Source organism: Tiliqua scincoides, chromosome 5 (genome assembly GCF_035046505.1).
Source record: "Tiliqua scincoides isolate rTilSci1 chromosome 5, rTilSci1.hap2, whole genome shotgun sequence".
Lineage (NCBI taxonomy): Eukaryota > Metazoa > Chordata > Lepidosauria > Squamata > Scincidae > Tiliqua > Tiliqua scincoides.
The window spans coordinates 46,348,324-46,368,192 of record NC_089825.1 but is presented as its reverse complement, the minus strand read 5'-3'; the positions used below and the strand labels follow the sequence as shown (position 1 = coordinate 46,368,192).

General features: G+C 44.2%; 1 protein-coding gene across 4 annotated transcripts in view; it reads right to left on the bottom strand.

Moving 5' to 3' along the window:
* Positions 1-19,869, bottom strand: part of RBMS3 (RNA binding motif single stranded interacting protein 3) — an 851,530-nt gene that overhangs the window by 9,780 nt on the left and 821,881 nt on the right. For 2 of the 4 annotated variants that reach the window (XM_066631436.1, XM_066631438.1), the window contains 2 exons: positions 3,527-3,607; positions 1,391-1,552 (listed from right to left, as the gene is read on the bottom strand). In XM_066631436.1, coding sequence (XP_066487533.1) covers positions 1,421-1,552; positions 3,527-3,607 — 213 coding nt within the window. In that variant the 3' untranslated portion in view covers positions 1,391-1,420. The remainder of the gene's footprint in view (positions 1-1,390; positions 1,553-3,526; positions 3,608-19,869) is intronic. The other 2 variants (XM_066631435.1, XM_066631437.1) reach the window with 1 other exon arrangement.

The window sequence follows — 19,869 nt, the reverse complement described above, 5'->3', positions numbered from 1 at the left end:
AGGATTGGGCTGTTAATTAGTTCCTGCCTAACACACTAGAGCAGTGGTTCTCACACTTTTAGCACTGGGACCCACTTTTTAGAATGAGAATCTGTCAGGACCCACCAGAAGTGATGTCATGACTGGAAGTGACATCATCAAGCAGGAAAATTTTTTAACCATCCTAGGCTGAAATCCTACCCACGTTTACCCAGGAATAAGTCCCATTTACTATCATTGTTAAAAGCATATACAGAATCGCCTGTTAAAAGTACAGATCGGTTACATTTCCCCAAGCCATAGTAGCAGCAAGTCTAATATATTAAAAATAAAATACTGAAATGAATGGGGACCCACTGGCTCACAACCCACCTAGTGGGTCCCAATCCACAGCTTGAGAAACACTGCACTAGAGGCTATTGTCTTATATGCCAGGCACCATTTTCAGATGTTTTTCAGAAATATATATTTACATATATACTTGCCAAATCCTACTTTTAAAAGATGTAGTTGAGATATTTACATTTAAGTAAAAGAGGACTCGTCAGCAAGTTTCCAGAGTGTTGGCGTGGGGGAGCAGTATCCGGCATGGCCAACTTGTGTAAGATACTGTCCCCTTCCTAGTCTCTCAATACACTCACACTTGGTCTCCTTGGACTTGCACCAGCTAAAGAGCTGGTGCAAGTCCAAGGAGACCCACTGGCGATCAGGAGTCAAATAAAAATATTTTCCCTTACCTCTTCCATGCCTCCGCCTAATCTATTTCCCCCACCACAGCATGAAGCACCATCTGTTTTGGTACAGTTGCATGCTATGGCATGGGAAAGGATAAGATTGGGTTGTTAGTCATGACTAATTAACCTGTTTCTGCTCAGTCCACAGGTGTGCACATTTGATCCCTGTTGCGTATATGCAACATTGGGCAGAAATGTTAAACTCAGGGCACAATCCTAACCCCTTATGTCAGTGCTTTCCAGCACTGACATAAGGGCAGTGCATCTCTGAGGTAAGGGAACAAACATTTCTTTACTTTAAGGAGGCCTCTGGGAGTGACACCCAACTGCAGGATGCAGAACACGTCCCATTGGCACCGCTATGCCAGTGCTGGAATGCACTGACATAAGGGGTTAGGATTGCGCCCTTAGGGTCCAATCCTATCCAACTTTCCAGTGCTGATGCAGTCACAATGCCTTACCTTGAGGAGGCCTATGTGACTGTTCCACCACCACAGCAGGATGCGGTACATGCCCCATTGGCGCAACTGCATCCGTGCTGGAAAGTTAGATAGGACTGGTCTCGACCCTTAGGATGATTGATGTTCAGCCAGAGCATCAGTTACACTGGTGTCAATTCAAAATGTCTTTTCTGAATTAAAAGGAATCACTGGTATACACAGAAAAGAAACTCATACCTGATGTACAGGTCAATGAACATCATCAGCTTACTTTGACTGTTGGTAGGAATATGTAGGTGCATGTTCACTGGACGTTTCCACTGCCATCGGTTGCTGTTGACCACTGGCTTCCTGTGAAGAAGGTGCTACTGTCTGTGGAGAAGTATCGGCAACGACGCCCTGAAGAAACAAACAGGAACACAAAAGGCCTTACTGCGTTTAATAAAATCAGTGACTTGCAGGAGAAGAGTCAGCACAATCTTACCAACCTCATTATTTCTTTGCAGCTGTACCATTGTCGAGTGTCAGGGATATCAGAAGCCACATGCTGATATGACATAAATGCTACATGTTGAAAAGAGAGGCATGCCATGGTTACAGCTTTGCACAGAAGGCCTGCAGAAGGCCTTTTCCTTCTAATGCGGAGTTGAAATCCACATACTGTACATTCGTGGCTGGCCTGATTTGGATCTCACTTGCAGCGATTTGAGATAAATGCAACACAGCCATTTCTTTCCTAATTGCAGTGAAATCAGAATGAAGCCTCACCAAACAGGCACATTGGAATTGTGACATACAAAGTGCAGTATCTGTATCATGCTTTGAACAATCACATAAGGCCACAAGAGCATTTTCAGAGTACTTCCTGCAAACACAGAGAATTGACTGAAAAACATGACAGCAGGTTATTGAAATTTGCTGGGCTTTTAAGACTGCATTCGTAACAATAAACTTAGAACCTGCTGAAAAAAGTTTATTTTTTAAATTAGATTTTTGACAACCACATTAATTATGAGAAATATTAGTTGTTGAAAGCATTTTGTGTGACTTTGTTTGTGCCCCAGTCATGGCAGGTGGACACTTCTGGTTAAAAATCACTTTGCAGTCGCACATCAAAGTGCCAAAAAAGAAGCAATAGCACTAAAAACCCAAATTTATTCTTGTTAAAGGTGCTGTCTAACTAAGCTGACAGATCATGCTGAATTTTTTGTTCTGCTGATGAGGTAGCCAATTACTTTTTAAGAGGCACTTAGAACCCCAACTCAGCATGCTTTTTGAAAGGAAAAAAAAGACCCTGTAACATGGTGTCCTTTTAGAAAGATCAATGAAGAGTGTTCAAAAGGGGGTGTTATGGTAACGCTGACAGCAAAACATGATAGAGAGTGGGGAAAAAAAACATTGTGTTGCAAAGACTTCAAAAGATGAATGAAATGTAGCGATGTATTCAAATACATGGGGAGTGATCACGGAGGAGGACCAACATTTGCAAGCAACACGGTGTAAAAGACTTCTCCGCAGAGCCCTGATATTTATAGCAAAGGTGTGCCAACATGGCTGCTTGAAAAAAGCATCCTTAGCTATCCAAGGAGTAATAACGGCCCCTGCCCTAAAGGAGGCATTGTAAAGGAGGCATCGTTCAATCACAAGAGTCCATGCTGTCCATCACATATAATTGGGTGAAAAGTGGGTTATAATGAAACCGTGAGGAACCAAAACGAAATAAATGACTTTTCAAATGAGCACCACCTCTCTTTCCCCGCCCCATCTCCCTCTATTTCCTTTTATTTTTGTCCAGAAGGCCTTATGGAGATGAACAGCAGCGGAGGTCAGACCGTAGCTCTCCTGGTAGCTTGTGCTCTACAGTGCCGAGTACATACTTACTCGTTCGGCTGTCATCAGCAGGACTCAGCCCCAAGGAGGGAGGGAGCAAATCCTTCATCGAGGATGAAAAAGCACTCAGTCAGTGCAGCATCCTCCAGGTCTGCATATACAAGAGGAAGGTTTCCTTTGCTCAGTCATGATTTCTGGCGGCTCTTGGCTTTCAGCAATCACCTATGGCATAAGTCTTATGCTAAGGACAGCAGCTCCCCCTTTTGGGCCGTCTTCTCTTCATGAACCTTTTGGAGTCTGCAGTCTGATTGTTGACTTTCATCCCCTTCCCCCTTCCCAGCCCAACTTCATGAGCAACCACCTAATGGAATATTCTACATCCTCTTTGATGAAAACAAAACAAAACAACATTTGCACGTTATCTTTAAAGGAAGATAAAAAACAAACTCGGTAGGTGATCGAATTTTTAGAAGCAATTTGGGATATTTCCCAAAAAAGACTTAACAAGGTCTGTTTTACATGTACAAACACAGGTCGACTTACTTCAAGAGGGACAGCAGTTGGAGGCACGGGAGTGTACTGGGGAATGTAGGTCCCTTGCATAGGTGCGGCAGCCGTCATATACTAGAGCAAGGCAAAAGGAGATCATTTTTAAAATCCAGCAGACGGATGGAAAACTGGGTATATTTTTTTTTAATGGCCACTATTGCTGACCAGTCTCAGCGAGAAATCTTCCATAATATTAGGACTCCCAAACCTGAAACAAGGCCAAGATATAACTGTTGGAATGCAAGTGACTAAGAGCGCAATCCTAACCAACTTTCCAGCACTGGCATAGCTGTGCCAGTGGGGCATGTGCTGCATCCTGCAGTTGGCGGGCAGTCACAGAGGCCTCCTCGAGGTAAGGCAATGTTCCTTCCCATACCTCGGAGTTGCCTTGCCCTTATATCGATGCTGGAAAGTGGGTTAGGATTGTGCCCTAAGTAGTAGCCACTTTGAAGCTTGCCACTGTAAAAATAAAAAAGGCTGTTGAATTTATTTAAGTCTAGCCAATTGAACATCCAACATTGCTGATTGCAGTTTTACACAAATGAGCTGCTATGTGATACAGGTATTGGAAGATAAGCATTTTCACCTTGAACTGCTATCTGTAGTAAAGAAAAAGGAAACTTTTCAACTGAAAAGCCAAGTACCCGCTGAACTCTCTCAGACAGAAATCATCAATACTTGAAAGTTTGCTTGGTTGGCACCAGGACTGGCCTGTGTGAACCGGATACACTAGGCTACCTCTCATCTCCTCTTCAATCCCCACTTCCTGGTCCATCCAGTCATCCCTCCTTGTTGAATGAAGCACGAGGACTGGAAGAGAGGAAGGAAGGAGTGGTTCATCATATACTGCTGCTGCTGTGCCAACAGCAAGCAGCAACCAAATGGCAAGGGGAAGCGTGGAGGGGGGGCTGTGGACAGGCAGTTGGGAGCGCCTTGCCACAGATACCTGAAGGTCTTGGGCCGTTACCAATTCACACCCAAACAAGAGGACACACTGCTGATATAGTAAGACTTATGTTTAAAATGCCTGGAAACTGAGATGGTCAAGCATATGTAGCTTTCTAAGCATGTGGCATAACACTAATTTGACTATACAAGAGAAAATGAAGAATTTTTTCTATGTCACATTAAACACGTGACAAAAATCAGGGGCGTGACCTTTGCATAACTGAAACCAGTGCAATTCCTCCTTGGTGAGTAATTTGAAGACTATAGTTGAGTCTTTCCTTCCCAAACACAACTTTTTTAGAATAAATCTCCCCAATGTCAGCTGATTTTACATTCACATAAGCATGCAGAACATCCCAGTCTGAATCTACGCTACCTTACAGCAATTTAAAATTTAAAAGCAAACAATTAAGTCTCTAGAGAACTGGACGGAAAGAATATCAGAAAAAGCAAAAGAAAGAAAGTGAACAGATGTCTCAGAGCTTCGCCTTTCATAGCTAGGACCGCTAACTTGATTTTCTTCTACGCATGAATTATTTTTAATTTCCAGGAAGTCTTCCTAGTATCAATTCTCCTGAAAAGCTCTTGCCCTCAAGTGCTATAGAAACATCCTTAATTATGAGGGGTGCTTTTTTTTCCCTGACACAGTTGGAACATTATTCCATTCTTGTATTACTTATAGAGAAATTGCTCAAATCCTTCAATGTCCTATCAGTATTAAGTTGTCACATCTAGACATTGCTTTGTTTTGACACTATCCAGCTCGTGCTGTATTCCCTGACAAAATACGCATAGTTGTCGGCATGGTACCTCCAACACCTGTTATCTTCAAAGATGCACAGAAGATCAGAATGTTCCCAGAACATGCTTGATGAATTTTAAAACGATTACGATACAGGCCATGTTTTCCCAATAAAATAGGGAGTGTTGGAAACATTTTGTATTGTTCATCACCAAATGCACTGTACAGTTCCTGTTTTGCTAAGGGGGTAACTAAACTTTGGATTGTTCTGGTTTTGTACATCTAGTGTCTGACAACACGATAAAACAGAAAAGGAGGGACAGAAAAGCACATGGGGACAAAAACACAAATAAATATTCAGATACAAGAATGCTAAATCAGCTCGGACAACAGGATCTTGACTTTGATGGAAGTCTTCTCTACAAGCAAATAAAGGAAAATTCAGCCCAGATCCCTATTCAATTGGAAAATGCTGTTATAAAATTATGCAATTCATTGCATGTTTGCATAGCACAAACGGCGCACAAAGAAAATGCTGGATCTTGTACTGTGTTGCTTTTTCTCAGCTGAGTTTTGATCTCATTGGTAAAAATAAAAGCTACTTTTAGTTCATGCATTTGTGTGCATCCGTTTGCAAGATTATTTCCCATCTATCTCTGTTTGGGCACACATTTTAGTCATCTGAACGAGTTTCTTCACTGCATAATCCCTGCCAGAGATCATGAAAATGGCCATACTGTGACATCACATAGGCTAGATCTTAAATAAGATTTGTGATGATGATGTCACTGATGGCAATGGAAACTTTCCTATTTGTGACCTATTCATCACCTTCACATTAAAGAGGAAAAAGAGGCAGTGCATCTTTTGGTTAACACTCTCTGTTTTACTGCACTTTCCTTCTAATTTCATTATCCAAAAGCCCTGATCCAATTCTAGTTGCTATTAAGTGACTAGCAAGGGCAGTATGCATGGGGATACACACACAGAAATACCTCCCTTTGAAAGTATAGGTGGGTCCTTGGCAGAGATGGGAAAACCCAGCATGGCTTGACTTGAGTTGAGTTGCCAAGTCACCCCCTTCCCTGTGTCTCAACTCAAAAAAGAGTCCTAAGGGGGGCACTTTCCGAGTCTCTGAGTCACCCTTTAGTTACTCTAATGGACTTAGGTTGAATTTCCCCCCCCCCCTTTAAAAAGTCAGCCGTGGGAAAAAACAGGGTTGCTGCTGGGAAATGTGTGTGTTGGAGCTCTCTTTGAACACTCCTTTGCTGTCCCTGCCCATCTGGAAAGAGGGCTGGGAGGGAGTGGAAGAGCCAGGACAGAAGTGGTGAGGGGGAGGAGGGTCATGAGCAGCAGCTGGAAGGCTTACCAGGATGACCCAATCCTTATTCAGAAGTAGTCCCACTATTCAATGGGTACCCACTACCCATTCCCCCTCCCCACCAGCAATGCCTGCAAAGCATGATTGCTATGAACATCTTCCCTGTCTCCTCTCTCTCCCATTGAAGAGTCGCCCCTTTAAAAAGTCAGCTGTGGAAAAAATGGGGCTGCTGCCAGGCTCAGTGTGTGTGTGGGAGTTCTCTTTAACTACTCCCTTGCTGCCCCCTTCCATCTGTAAAGAGGGCGGGAGGGAGAGTGGGGACCGAACCTTCTCTGCCTTCTCCACCACCTCCCTTTTGATTTAAACCCTCCTGCTTCCTTGCCTCCCCTGCCAGCTGGAACGGAGCTGCCAGAACTCCAGCTTCTGGGGTTGCTTGGAGATGATTACGCTGCTAAGCACAGGTTTGAGGCACTGCAGGCCCACCTGGATCTGGAGGTCGTAGAGGTCATGGTGGAGTTCCATGTTGGACGGCCACAAGCACCTTTCTGTGTTTTTCTGGATTCAAGCAGTAATTTGCTTTCTGCCCTTTATATTGCATATGTACAAAAATATGAAGTTACTGGCTTTGCCTACATTTTACAAATACAGGCTGGTTAAAAAACTAACTAAAGAGCTTGACAAATGCAGTACTCTGAAAGTCTTGTTCTCCCTTATTCCCCATTTGTTAGTTACATTCTATCTGAAAGCTGAACATGTTTGGGGATGGTGGATGCTTGCACATGTCGTTTCTTAAAGCAACCACTGCGCCAAAACTAAAACTGACTTACAGCTCAATCCTAAAGAGTGCGCGCTGGTTTATCACTGGCACGCAAACATACCATAAGGCATGTTTGTGGCCCTAGTGCCAGAGGAGTGCTGGTACTCCACTCCAGAGGAGTGCTGGTACTCCACTCTCACCTCCACTGGCACTAACCCAGCACTGGCCGGCACTGGGCTAGTGCCAGTGGAGCATCAGAGGACCACCGGGAAGCTGAGAAGAAGGTGGGGGTGTAGGGGGAGGTGGTGTCCCAGGGTGGGGGGGGTGATGGGAGGGCAGGGAGGGGGCAGGGAGGTGCCAGGGGAGGGAACAGGGTGAGAGGGAGGTGGGACCGGTGTAGTTTCCCTGATCCTGAGCCTCCCAGAGCCTGGATCCTACCCACCTGACACGGAGGCTCTGAATTCTATGCCAACCCTCGGGTTATCATAAACTGAGTGGCCCCATTGCAGGGCTACTTGTTTTACCTAGGGGAAGGAGACAAAAGTCCCTTTCTCCCGAGGAGGTGGCAGCTGCTGCCTGGGGTGCAGTGGATACAGCAGCAGCTATTTTTAGCGCCGCTGCAGCCCTATGCGCCGGGCAGCTCAGGACTGAGCTGTTCGCTAGGACCATCTGTTGGTTTCATGGCCATGACGAAACTCCTTTTTTGGTATTCTGGAGCACAGTGTTGGTGAATAGGCATTTGAGAATCCACAGTATTAATGCCAGCTCTTAAAATCTGAGTCTAGACGCTGCATCACTAATCAACCAACTATATGTGAAAGTGTCTGAACTGCTGCAGAAGCGGAATGCTGCTGGATATATCTCAACTCTGAAGTTTTCACTACAGTTAATCTTCTGCACTCTTCCTTCAATAAGACTTTCCATAAGTCTTGTAAGCCTTTCTGCCAGAAAAGCTTTCATCTTTGGTTCCTCTCCCTGATACGATAACATGCATACTTTTCTAGTTTGTATACCTCTGACTTGGGACTCCTTGAAGCCAAATGCTAAGTTGTGAATCCCACACCACTTTAATGTTAGAAATAATTTAGTTGTGAAAAATGAGAAAGGAAATGCTGACTTCTTCACTGATTAGAACAATTTGTCCCTGAAATGATATAGAATAGTAATCTCTCAACAAATCCACCATCATGAACACTATAAAACAATTAAAAGGAAAACAAAAAACAGAAAAAAACAATTGTGATATACCGGTCAGGAATCAGTCTGAGACATACATATTCAACATTAATATCACCAATTGAAGCACAAAACCTGAGTTTCTAAGGCTGCAATCCTAACCACACTTTCCTGAGGGTAAGCCCCATTGAACAAAATAGGACTTACTTCTGAATAGATCTGGTTAGGACTGTGCCCTAAATATAATGCCACATTATATGATTATATAATCATATAATTATACTATACTATAATTATACTATTATATAGTATACTATACTATAATTACTATAATTACACTATACTATAGTGGTATACTATACCACACTATGAATATAGTGCCACATGTATGATTATATGCCTCTGGGGCATAAGTCATGGGTGTGTCCTCGATGCAAGGAGCTCCAGGCTCTCAGGGAACGCATCCGCTCCCTTGAAGCCTTGGTGGCCGACCTGGAGAAGCGCAGGCAGCCAGAGGAGGACCGTGGGGAGACTTCTGGGGACGATCAGGCTTCGTCCCAACCTCAGGCGTGCAGCTCCTCGGCTGCCCGGGTGGGAAGTCTCGGGACTGGAGGACGTCATCCTGGAGAGGAGGGAAACAATCCCCTAGGGGGGACCCCTTCTCCAGGGGATGGGCCTGTATCCGAGCGCACTCGGGATACTCCTCGGCGGGAGGGGGGTCGGGGGCTTCTTGTAGTGGGGGATTCAATTATTAGAAACATAGAGAGGGGGGTTTGCGACGGATGTGAGGACCGCATGGTGACTTGCCTGCCTGGTGCGAAGGTTGCGGACATCATTTCTCGTCTAGACAGGCTAGTAGACAGTGCTGGGGGAGAGGTAGCGGCTGTGGTGCATGTCGGCACCAACGATGTGGGCAAGTGTAGGTGGGAGGTCCTGGAGGCCAAATTTAGGCTTTTAGGCAGGAAGCTGAAAGCCAGGACCTCAAAGGTAGCGTTCTCTGAAGTGCTACCTGTTCCACGCGCAGGGCCAGCTAGGCAGGCGGAGATCAGGGGTCTCAATCCGTGGATGAGACGGTGGTGTAGGGAGGAGGGGTTTAGATTCGTTAGGCACTGGGGAACTTTTTGGGACAAGCGGGGCCTGTACAAGAGGGACGGGCTCCACTTGAACCAGAATGGAACCAGACTGCTGGCGCATAACATTAAAAAGGTGGCAGAGCAGCTTTTAAACTGATCCCTGGGGGAAGGCCGACAGGAGCTGAGGGGCATCCGGTTCGGGACTCCTCATCCCTATGGGATGAGGATGGGGAGGTTAGAGAACAACAAGACAAAGGCAGGGTAGGAGAAGAAATTGGGAAAGGTAGGGTGATGGAATGTGATAGACGGTTTGGCACAATGAGAGGATGCGGGGACAAAGGAGCGAATAAGCAGCCCATCCTGGGGCACTCCGTGTATAAATGCTTTTATGCGAATGCCCGAAGTCTACGAGCAAAGGTGGGAGAACTGGAATGTCTGGTGACAAGGGAAAATATTGACATAGTGGGCATAACGGAAACCTGGTGGAATGCGGAGAATCAGTGGGATACCGCAATCCCGGGCTATAAACTCTACAGGAGGGACAGGCAGGGGCGTGTTGGAGGTGGGGTGGCCCTTTATGTTAAGGAAGGGATAGAATCCAGCAAAGTAGAGATTGAAGGTGGGTCCGACTCCACCGTAGAATCTCTGTGGGTTAAATTACCAGGCTTGTGCAGCAATGTAATACTGGGGGCGTGCTATCGTCCTCCAGACCAGAAATCTGATGGGGACCTTGAAATGAGGAAACAGATCAGGGAGGTGACAAGGAAGGACAGGGTTGTAATCATGGGGGACTTCAATTATCCTCATATTGACTGGGTCAATTTGTGTTCTGGACACGATAAGGAAACCGGATTTCTTGACGTGCTAAATGACTGTGGCTTAGATCAGCTAGTCACGGAGCCCACCAGAGGACAGGTGACTCTGGATTTAATTTTGTGCGGTACGCAGGACCTGGTTAGAGATGTAAACATTACTGAGCCATTGGGGAACAGTGATCATGCTGCGATCCGTTTTGACGTGCACGTTGGGGGAAGAATACCAGGCAAATCTCTAACAAAAACCCTTGACTTCCAACGGGCGGACTTCCCTCAAATGAGGAGGCTGGTTAGAAGGAGGTTGAAAGGGAGGGTAAAAAGAGTCCAGTCTCTCCAGAGTGCATGGAGGCTGCTTAAAACAACAGTAATAGAGGCCCAGCACAGGTGTATACCGCAAAGAAAGAAGGGTTCCACTAAATCCAGGAGAGTGCCCGCATGGCTAACCAGCCAAGTTAGAGAGGCTGTGAAGGGCAAGGAAGCTTCCTTCCGTAAATGGAAGTCTTGCCCTAATGAAGAGAATAAAAAGGAACATAAACTGTGGCAAAAGAAATGTAAGAAGGTGATACGGGAGGCCAAGCGAGACTATGAGGAACGCATGGCCAGCAACATTAAGGGGAATAATAAAAGCTTCTTCAAATATGTTAGAAGCAGGAAACCCGCCAGAGAAGCGGTTGGCCCTCTGGATGGTGAGGGAGGGAAAGGGGAGATAAAAGGAGACTTAGAGATGGCAGAGAAATTAAATGAGTTCTTTGCATCTGTCTTCACGGCAGAAGACCTCGGGCAGATACCGCTGCCCGAACGGCCCCTCCTAACCGAGGAGTTAAGTCAGATAGAGGTTAAAAGAGAAGATGTTTCAGACCTCATTGATAAATTAAAGATCAATAAGTCACCGGGCCCTGATGGCATACACCCAAGGGTTATTAAGGAATTGAAGAATGAAGTTGCAGATCTCTTGACTAAGGTATGCAACTTGTCCCTCAAAACGGCCACGGTGCCAGAAGATTGGAGGAGAGCAAATGTCACATCAATCTTTAAAAAGGGAAAGAAGGGGGACCCAGGAAACTATAGGCCAGTCAGCCTAACATCTATACCGGGTAAGATGGTGGAATGCCTCATCAAAGATAGGATCTCAAAACACATAGAGTCAGCATGGCTTCTGTAAGGGTAAGTCTTGCTTCACAAACCTTATAGAATTCTTTGAAAAGGTCAACAGGCATGTGGATGCGGGAGAACCCGTGGACATTATATATCTGGACTTTCAGAAGGCGTTTGACACGGTCCCTCACCAAAGGCTACTGAAAAAACTCCACAGTCAGGGAATTAGAGGACAGGTCCTCTCGTGGATTGAGAACTGGTTGGAGGCCAGGAAGCAGAGAGTGGGTGTCAATGGGCAATTTTCACAATGGAGAGAGGTGAAAAGCGGTGTGCCCCAAGGATCTGTCCTGGGACCGGTGCTTTTCAACCTCTTCATAAATGACCTGGAGACAGGGTTGAGCAGTAAAGTAGCTAAGTTTGCAGACGACACCAAACTTTTCCGAGTGGTAAAGACCAGAAGTGATTGTGAGGAGCTCCAGAAGGATCTCTCCAGACTGGCAGAATGGGCAGCAAAATGGCAGATGTGCTTCAATGTCAGTAAGTGTAAAGTCATGCACATTGGGGCAAAAAATCAAAACTTTCGATATAGGCTGATGGGTTCTGAGCTGTCTGTGACAGATCAGGAGAGAGATCTTGGGGTGGTGGTGGACAGGTCGATGAAAGTGTCGACCCAATGTGCGGTGGCAGTGAAGAAGGCCAATTCTATGCTTGGGATCATTAGGAAGGGTATTGAGAACAAAACGGTTAGTATTATAATGCCGTTGTACAAATCGATGGTAAGGCCACACATGGAGTATTGTGTCCAGTTCTGGTCGCCACATCTCAAAAAAGACATAGTGGAAATGGAAAAGGTGCAAAAGAGAGCGACTAAGATGATTACGGGGCTGGGGCACCTTCCTTATGAGGAAAGGCTACGGCGTTTGGGCCTCTTCAGTCTAGAAAAGAGACGCTTGAGGGGGGACATGATTGAGACATACAAAATTATGCAGGGGATGGACAGAGTGGATAGGGAGATGCTCTTTACACTCTCACATAATACCAGAACCAGGGGACATCCACTAAAATTGAGTGTTGGGCGGGTTAGGACAGACAAAAGAAAATATTTCTTTACTCAGCGTGTGGTTGGTCTGTGGAACTCCTTGCCACAGGATGTGGTGCTGGCGTCTAGCCTAGACGCCTTTAAAAGGGGATTGGACGAGTTTCTGGAGGAAAAATCCATTATGGGGTACAAGCCATGATGTGTATGCGCAACCTCCTGATTTTAGGAATGGGTTAAGTCAGAATGCCAGATGTAGGGGAGAGCACCAGGATGAGGTCTCTTGTTATCTGGTGTGCTCCCTGGGGCATTTGGTGGGCCGCTGTGAGATACAGGAAGCTGGACTAGATGGGCCTATGGCCTGATCCAGTGGGGCTGTTCTTATGTTCTTATGTTCTTATAATAATTCTCTAACAAAAAATATATAAAGCATTTACTTCAAACAGCCTTACATTACTCAAACAGATTTCAGACCCATAAACACAAACTGATCATAAGCAAATTGATCATATTACGATGGACAAAAACTGGACCATCTTAGAATAGCAAATAAAAAAGCTGATCAATTAAAAATCTACACTTCATATGAAAACAATTTTCATATTTGATTTGTGGGGGAAAAATGGGGAAAAAATTTAGAGAGTGATACTATGCAATGCAGATTTAATTTACAAGCTATAAGATACCAGAATGGTGAAGAGTTTAGAATCATGCACAAGTGACCCAGTTCAACACCCTAACCTGGTATTGAAAACTGATTACGGTATATAAATACTGTTAATAATATAAATACTGTTAATAATAATAATTACTATATTGGTAACATTGTGTGGCTGGACAACTGCCAACATCCCCAGAGGTAGCATGACATTATGCAACGCTGTTGGAGCACGCAAAACTCAACAGAGAGTGGGTACAAAGGCCACAGGATGGAGAACTACAGAACATCCTGAAGTTAATGCACTGCCACAGAGCCAATTTCATTACTACGTATGTAGCTAAAATAATGTGATTGAAACTGTCAGGCAGACTAGTTTGAGTTGCTCCACTTGAATTCCACAGGGTGCCACTGTAGCTACATCAGCACAAAGCCACTTTGTGCACCACTAAAGATATGCATGCCTGTGAGATTTGGAAGAACCTGCAAGTGACTTTACTCCAAGAAAAACGTTTAGCATCACTAAGCGAGGCCACTTGCCAGAGGCAGATAAAAGTCTTGAAGTTCTCATGTTGTTTGCTCACATATCAAGAGACGCAAGAGTGAACGCACAATTCGTGACTTCAAAATATGAGAAGCAGACCTACACACTTGGTTATATGAACTTTATGTAATTGGGAAGATGATTGGATATTAATCTAATGCTAGTACTAGCCCAGAAATGGTTACATGTATGTATTTCTGTATGAGTTATAACATGTACAACCTGCCACAATGCTGCTATATGAACACATGACCAAGTGAAGTACAAGTTCTGTTGGACTGATAACTTAGGGCCCAATTCTAAGCTCAGTCAGCACCAGCACTGAGCTCGAGGGACAGTGCTAGGTGCCAAAAGGCATGTTTACAGCAGCCAGTGAGTAAGGAGTGCTGGCGCTGACCCTGTACCAGTCAAGTACTGGGCCCAGTGCCAGTAGGAAGAGGATGCAACACTGCCGGGGGTGAGACCACAGGCAGTGGCGTGGTCTTTGGGGGGTAGGGGGATGAAATGAGGGCAGCAGCAGAGCGTGGCAGGGGGAGTAACTGGGGTGGGATCAGTGGAGTTCTGGTCTGCTGTATCCTGAATTCCTGTTACCCTGCAGATGCCTGATCTCGTCTGATCTTGGAAGCTAAGCAGGGTCAGACCTGGTTAGTACTTGGATGGGAGACTGCCTGGGAATACTGGGTGCTGTAGGCTTATACCATAGTTTTCAAGACTGAAGGTTGCCAACCATGTCAGGCCAGAAGGCCTCAAGACTGTGCCAGCAAAATAGCTGGCTCAGACTTTTGAAGCCCCATGGAAGGTCTTGGGGCTTTCCTGAGGGGGGGAATGAAAGTCCTTTCCCCCAAGGAGACCTTCAGCTGCTTCCCAGTGCCCGCTGGATACAGCGGTAGCCATTTTGGCGCCATTGCTCCAGTAGGTGCCGGGAAGCTCAGGACTGGCTGTTACATACGTTGTCTAGCTTATATCTACACACTTCTCTGTTCTTTTATGTGCTCATGGACTCATTCAGTATAGAACAGAATTGTCAGCCACAGTCATGCTGACCTTTTTGTTAAGAAAAAGGCAGCCAATCTTATACAAATCTTCCCGTGCCAAAGCAGCAACACCAGCACCTGTTTCCACTTCATTCTGCAGGGGAATTTCGGCCAATGGAGGTCTCCTTAGGCTAAGGTAATGTCCTCATGCCCCTTAGAATGCCCCAGCAGCCACTATTGGTCAACCTAAGCCTACGCCCAGTGGTGCACTGACTCACACCCAGGAAGGGAAATCGGATACAGCACATGACCTTGCCACTGATCCTGCCCCCTCCTGGGTCCAATTTAGCCTCCCTTGGTCCCCATTGCCCTGCACCCTCTGTACCTTTGGGAAGTGCATTAGAAAATAATTTTCTAGTAGGTGGTTGTACTAAATAGCCTTGAAGACCCCTTCCAACTTTATAACTCTATGATTCCAGGTGGCCAAGTCCAGTCACACAGGGTGTTTAGAACTTAATTTCTTGAATAAAATAATAATTGGATTAGTGATTTTTCCCATGATCCTCTAATTATTGAAGCAGGGTACTTAGAAGAAAAAAGGAATTGGAAATTATTTTGTATTGGCTGCTAGAGACTAGTATTAGGAAAAATGTGAGGTCCCACCAATCTTTCAATGGGAGCAGATGTGTTGGTAACAGCTGAAACTCACGTATGCTCAAAATTCATTGCAAATGTAGGCATTATAGAGGCATTCTTTCAGTACAGGAAAAGAAAATATGAATTGCAAAAGAACAGTTGGGCTGATTTTATATTTATACAAAGTGGTTGCGGAAAGCATGTTACTTACATGGAGCTGTAATGGGTGGGATTTAAACAGAATGATTTATGTGTACTTCTGGTACTATATGTGTGCTTTTTAATGTTTTTGTACAATAAAAAATTGCTGACAGTTATTGCCCACAATACGTTATTTGACATAACTTTATGGGAATTTCAAGTACTCATTTTATGAGGAATTCAGTTACAAATTGTTTTTGAAAGAGGGTGCAGAAACCCATGTGTTTCATGTTGCTATAAAGGGGCAGGTTTCTAACATTTTGTACCTGTATACATAACAGATGAAGTTGCCCCTATGCTGAGTCAAGTTCACTGGTCCATCTAGCTCAGTAAGGTCTCTACTAGCAGTAGCATTCCAGGGATTCAGAGAGGGGTCTTTACCCAGCTCTACTTGGAGATGTCAGCAATTAGATCTTTTTCATGCAAGGCACAAGCCCAAACAATGAGCTGCAACCCATTGTTGCTTCTATGCACACGGCCACATCCTATATCACCTAGAAAGAGGATTAAACTTCAGGAGTTTAAAAGGCTTTAAAAAGGCAATTACTCAGGTAGTTCGTCTGAGATGCCGGAAACAGTGTTCTTGGAACACACAGTGCAACTATTTTCTTCATTATAAAGCCTCTAGTGCATGAAAAATCATGCTTCAGAGAACCTGATCCATAGACAGAAGCAGTTCCACAAAGCTAATAGTCTCCTTTGCACCCCTTATGGCTCATCTGTGTACACTGAGAAGCACAAGCAGTTTATTATCTTGTGCTCATGTCTCTTGGGATTGCAGTCATATTCTTCGGTAGGTTTATCCCGATTTATTATTTACTTATTGTTAAATCTATTTTTTAAAAAGATCAAAGACAAAAAAATAAACATGCTCTTGAAATATTCTGCTAGAGTCCCCACTATTTCTCTGGGAAATATTTTGCCTATCCACCATTAACAATGGCCGATTTATGCAGTCACTGCACCAGCACCCCTCGCTGCCCTCCTCAATCTAAAGACAAACGTCAATGCTAGGAATTTTAATGCAAAGAAGCATTTAATGAAATCAGTTCCGGGATAAAGAAAGCAATCCACTTCTATGGCAAAAGAATTAATCAAGTCTTGTCTCCACATTGAAATTTCAGTGCACCAATCGTAAATAATTTCAGACAGGACTGAAAGAGACGCATGGCTACCAGGCGAGTGCTTCTGGTAAATGCTTGAACGAGAAATAAGTGGGTGATGGCTGTTCTGGATAAAGTTTCATTCTGCTTATCAATATTTGGAGTAAAAAGGGAAAAACAGAGTTATTGGGGGGGGGGGGAGGCAGAAAATGAAGCCACAAGAGAAAATTCTACTTAGCGTCTCACATTTTTATCCCACAGAACTCTTCCTAAAGCCATTAGATGAGGCAAACTAAATGGCTTGACAAGCACATGTGATAACTTATGGCTATAGATGTTTGCTCTCATCGTACCAATAGCACTGCCTCTTTTCTTCTTGAGTGGAAATCCTTTAAGGTAAACTGACTCCATGACAGCTGGCCTGCTGCCATTTTTTTTGGGGTGCTCTCTTATTACAAGGGTCTGTTTCTAATGGATTGGGTATGGTGCTTTTCCATTTTGCTAATGAGAAAAGCTGAAGGCCATTACTTGTTCTGATTAAGATCCCTGCAGGAAGAAATGTGATGTGTACATTTCGGGGGCATACGTAAAGGAGATACACGGCACATTCAGATCAATCAGACGAAAGATTGACAAAAAAAAATACCCAATTCTCATCCTGTGAATACCAATGGAAAAAGATGTGGAAGGATAAAAAAATATCTTTGCAAGGTGACTTGTGGGAATCCGTTAAAATTACATTGTTATGATGATCGACGACCAAGACTACTATCTGGGAAAAATGTAATTACCAAAATGAAAATTTCCAAATGAGACTGAGTGATTACCATCTTTCTAAGAAGAGTGATACCTCTCTTTCTGCATATGTATTATGGTGCCTTCCACCAGAAATTCTATACAATTGAAGGTGGTTCTGCGAGTTCATTGTTTCCAAGGCTAGGAAGAAGACAGGGTTTATGACTTTCTTATAGAAATTTGCTTTAAATTTAAGAAGGCTTGACTAAACCTTCGCCAGGGGCAATTTTAAAATATTAGCCGCTGATAACAACATATGAAACCAACATAATGAAAAATGGTTTTGTGGTCTCACAGTATTTCTGTGCCCGCATAAATGTTTCAGCTGAAATAGAAGAAGAATCTGTAGCCCACTGATCAGTTAATCTTACAGGATAACCCAGAAGGAAAAAATTGTACCAGCGAGAGCACTTCAGATAGTGCGGCCTGGCAGGCAGATATGCGGGTAGACAGAATGGATGATCCAGAAGGGTTTTTCCATCTCTACCATCTATGACTATAACCTTTGACACAAAGCCACATCTTTTGGAAACTGAAAATGATTTTGAAATACTGAAGTTTAGAGAACAGTTTGAATTTATTTTAATTAAGGAGACAAAGCATGAGATCATCACAGGATGTGAGCTATAGAATATACCGTAATAACCAATGGGAAGATGATCGGTTGTATAGTTTGTTTGCTTTTTTAAATATACCCGCAATATACAAATATATCATGCATAGTACATGGCCACATTTTCTTTGTTAAAATAAAAGGAACTCCAGAAGAATGACTTGGCTCAGGGCAGACAGGAAGATGATTTTGTATCTGCTGCTAGGAGCTTGATGCATAATCTCTAGTTCTCTAGATCAACCAACTGGCTCGCTTATGAGCCAATTATTGCCTACAATTGTCAGAATGAGCAAAAATCAAACTAAGGACCCAATCCTGAGCCAGCACTGCGCTAGCTCTGGTGCTGGGCTGGTGCTAAGGCTCGCAAACGTACCTTACAGCACATTTGCGACAGTGCGCACCGGCAGTAAGCTAGCATTCAGAGGGTCTGCTAAAGAGAAGGAGGCTTGCTTGATTTCAATGGAAGCATTGCTTTATTTCTCAGGAGGAGAATAAAAGGTTAACTTTGGTTGCAGCTTTGTCCTGGAGGGGTTGCCTTGGAGATTAACAGCCCACTAACTCATTGCTTCTCCAGGAGCTGCAAATTGCTTGGAAAGCCCTTTCCCCTGAGTGACCTTGCAGATAAGGTGAGGTGATAATCTAAGCTTATTGGCAGAAATTTCTCACCCTATAGGTGAGTATCTACCTCTGGCATGCCTCCTGATTGCCCCACCACCACCACAGCATGCTTCAGTGTGGCAGACAGGATTGGGCAGTGCAACTCTGAAAGTAGATCACTTGGAGTGAAAGAAAGAATCCTATCTCCCATATTCATTCAGAAGAAAGATCTGCCTCAGCTGCCAGAAGTTTCAGGAAATGCTGATCTAGAAGCACCTAAATGCTCCTAACCAGTTAAGATTTTTTTATTTGTTTTGTCTCTGGATAATAAACAGAGATGAAGTAATCCTCCATGAATGTCAGTACAGGGTGATTGTACCATGGAAGAGTAAAGTCCATTTAGCTTCCTGTCCCCACAGTGGCTGACTAGCTACTGCCAAGGAGCCCACAAGCTTGACTTGAAGACAATTGTCCTTCCAATGTTCAGAGCCATACTGTCACTGTACATAGAGCAATGATATCAGTAGTGGCCCACATAAGGGTAGAATTTGGTATATGGCCCGAATTCAGCATTCAAGTGGTCTTTTTTATTAGCAGTTAGGATCAGCAGGGGGGAGAGAGAGAGAGAGAGAGAGAGAGAGAGAGAGCAGGACTTTGAATGGCCTGAGAGGACAGAGAATCTCTCTCCTCTGTATCACAACTTATCCCTTCCCCAGGGCAAGTCAGAACAGAACAAATTAGGCAACAGAATAGAAACAGGCAAAGTACAGCTTTGATTTATTCAAATCACAGAATATGGCTTCTGGAGAGAAGGGGCGAGCAAGCATGCACTGCCCCCAAACAGCCATAAACAGTAGAACAAACCAGAGGTCATAATACTAACGGTAATTTAGTTTCTGTTGGATAATTTTAACATATAAAAGCGTTAGAAAAGTTGCCCACAAACACTGAAGCCTCCCCCTTCTACTCCTGTAGACTCTGGCAAATGCAATTGATCTGTCCCTTTGTATGTGTGGTCAAGAAACAAGGATGGCACAGAATGTACTGTTCTATCCACAAAACCGCAGGCCAGTTTGGGGATGTGCCTCCCATGGTGAACACACTGGATTTATTTGTTTTTTATTTTTATTTTCTGGTCCTTTGATCCACTCTTTTGGCTTCAGAATGTTAGCCATATGGCACTGTAACTGACAGAAAAGCTCAAGCACCTTTCTTCAGTGCTGACAAACGTTTAGTCGCTAAATGTTCCATTT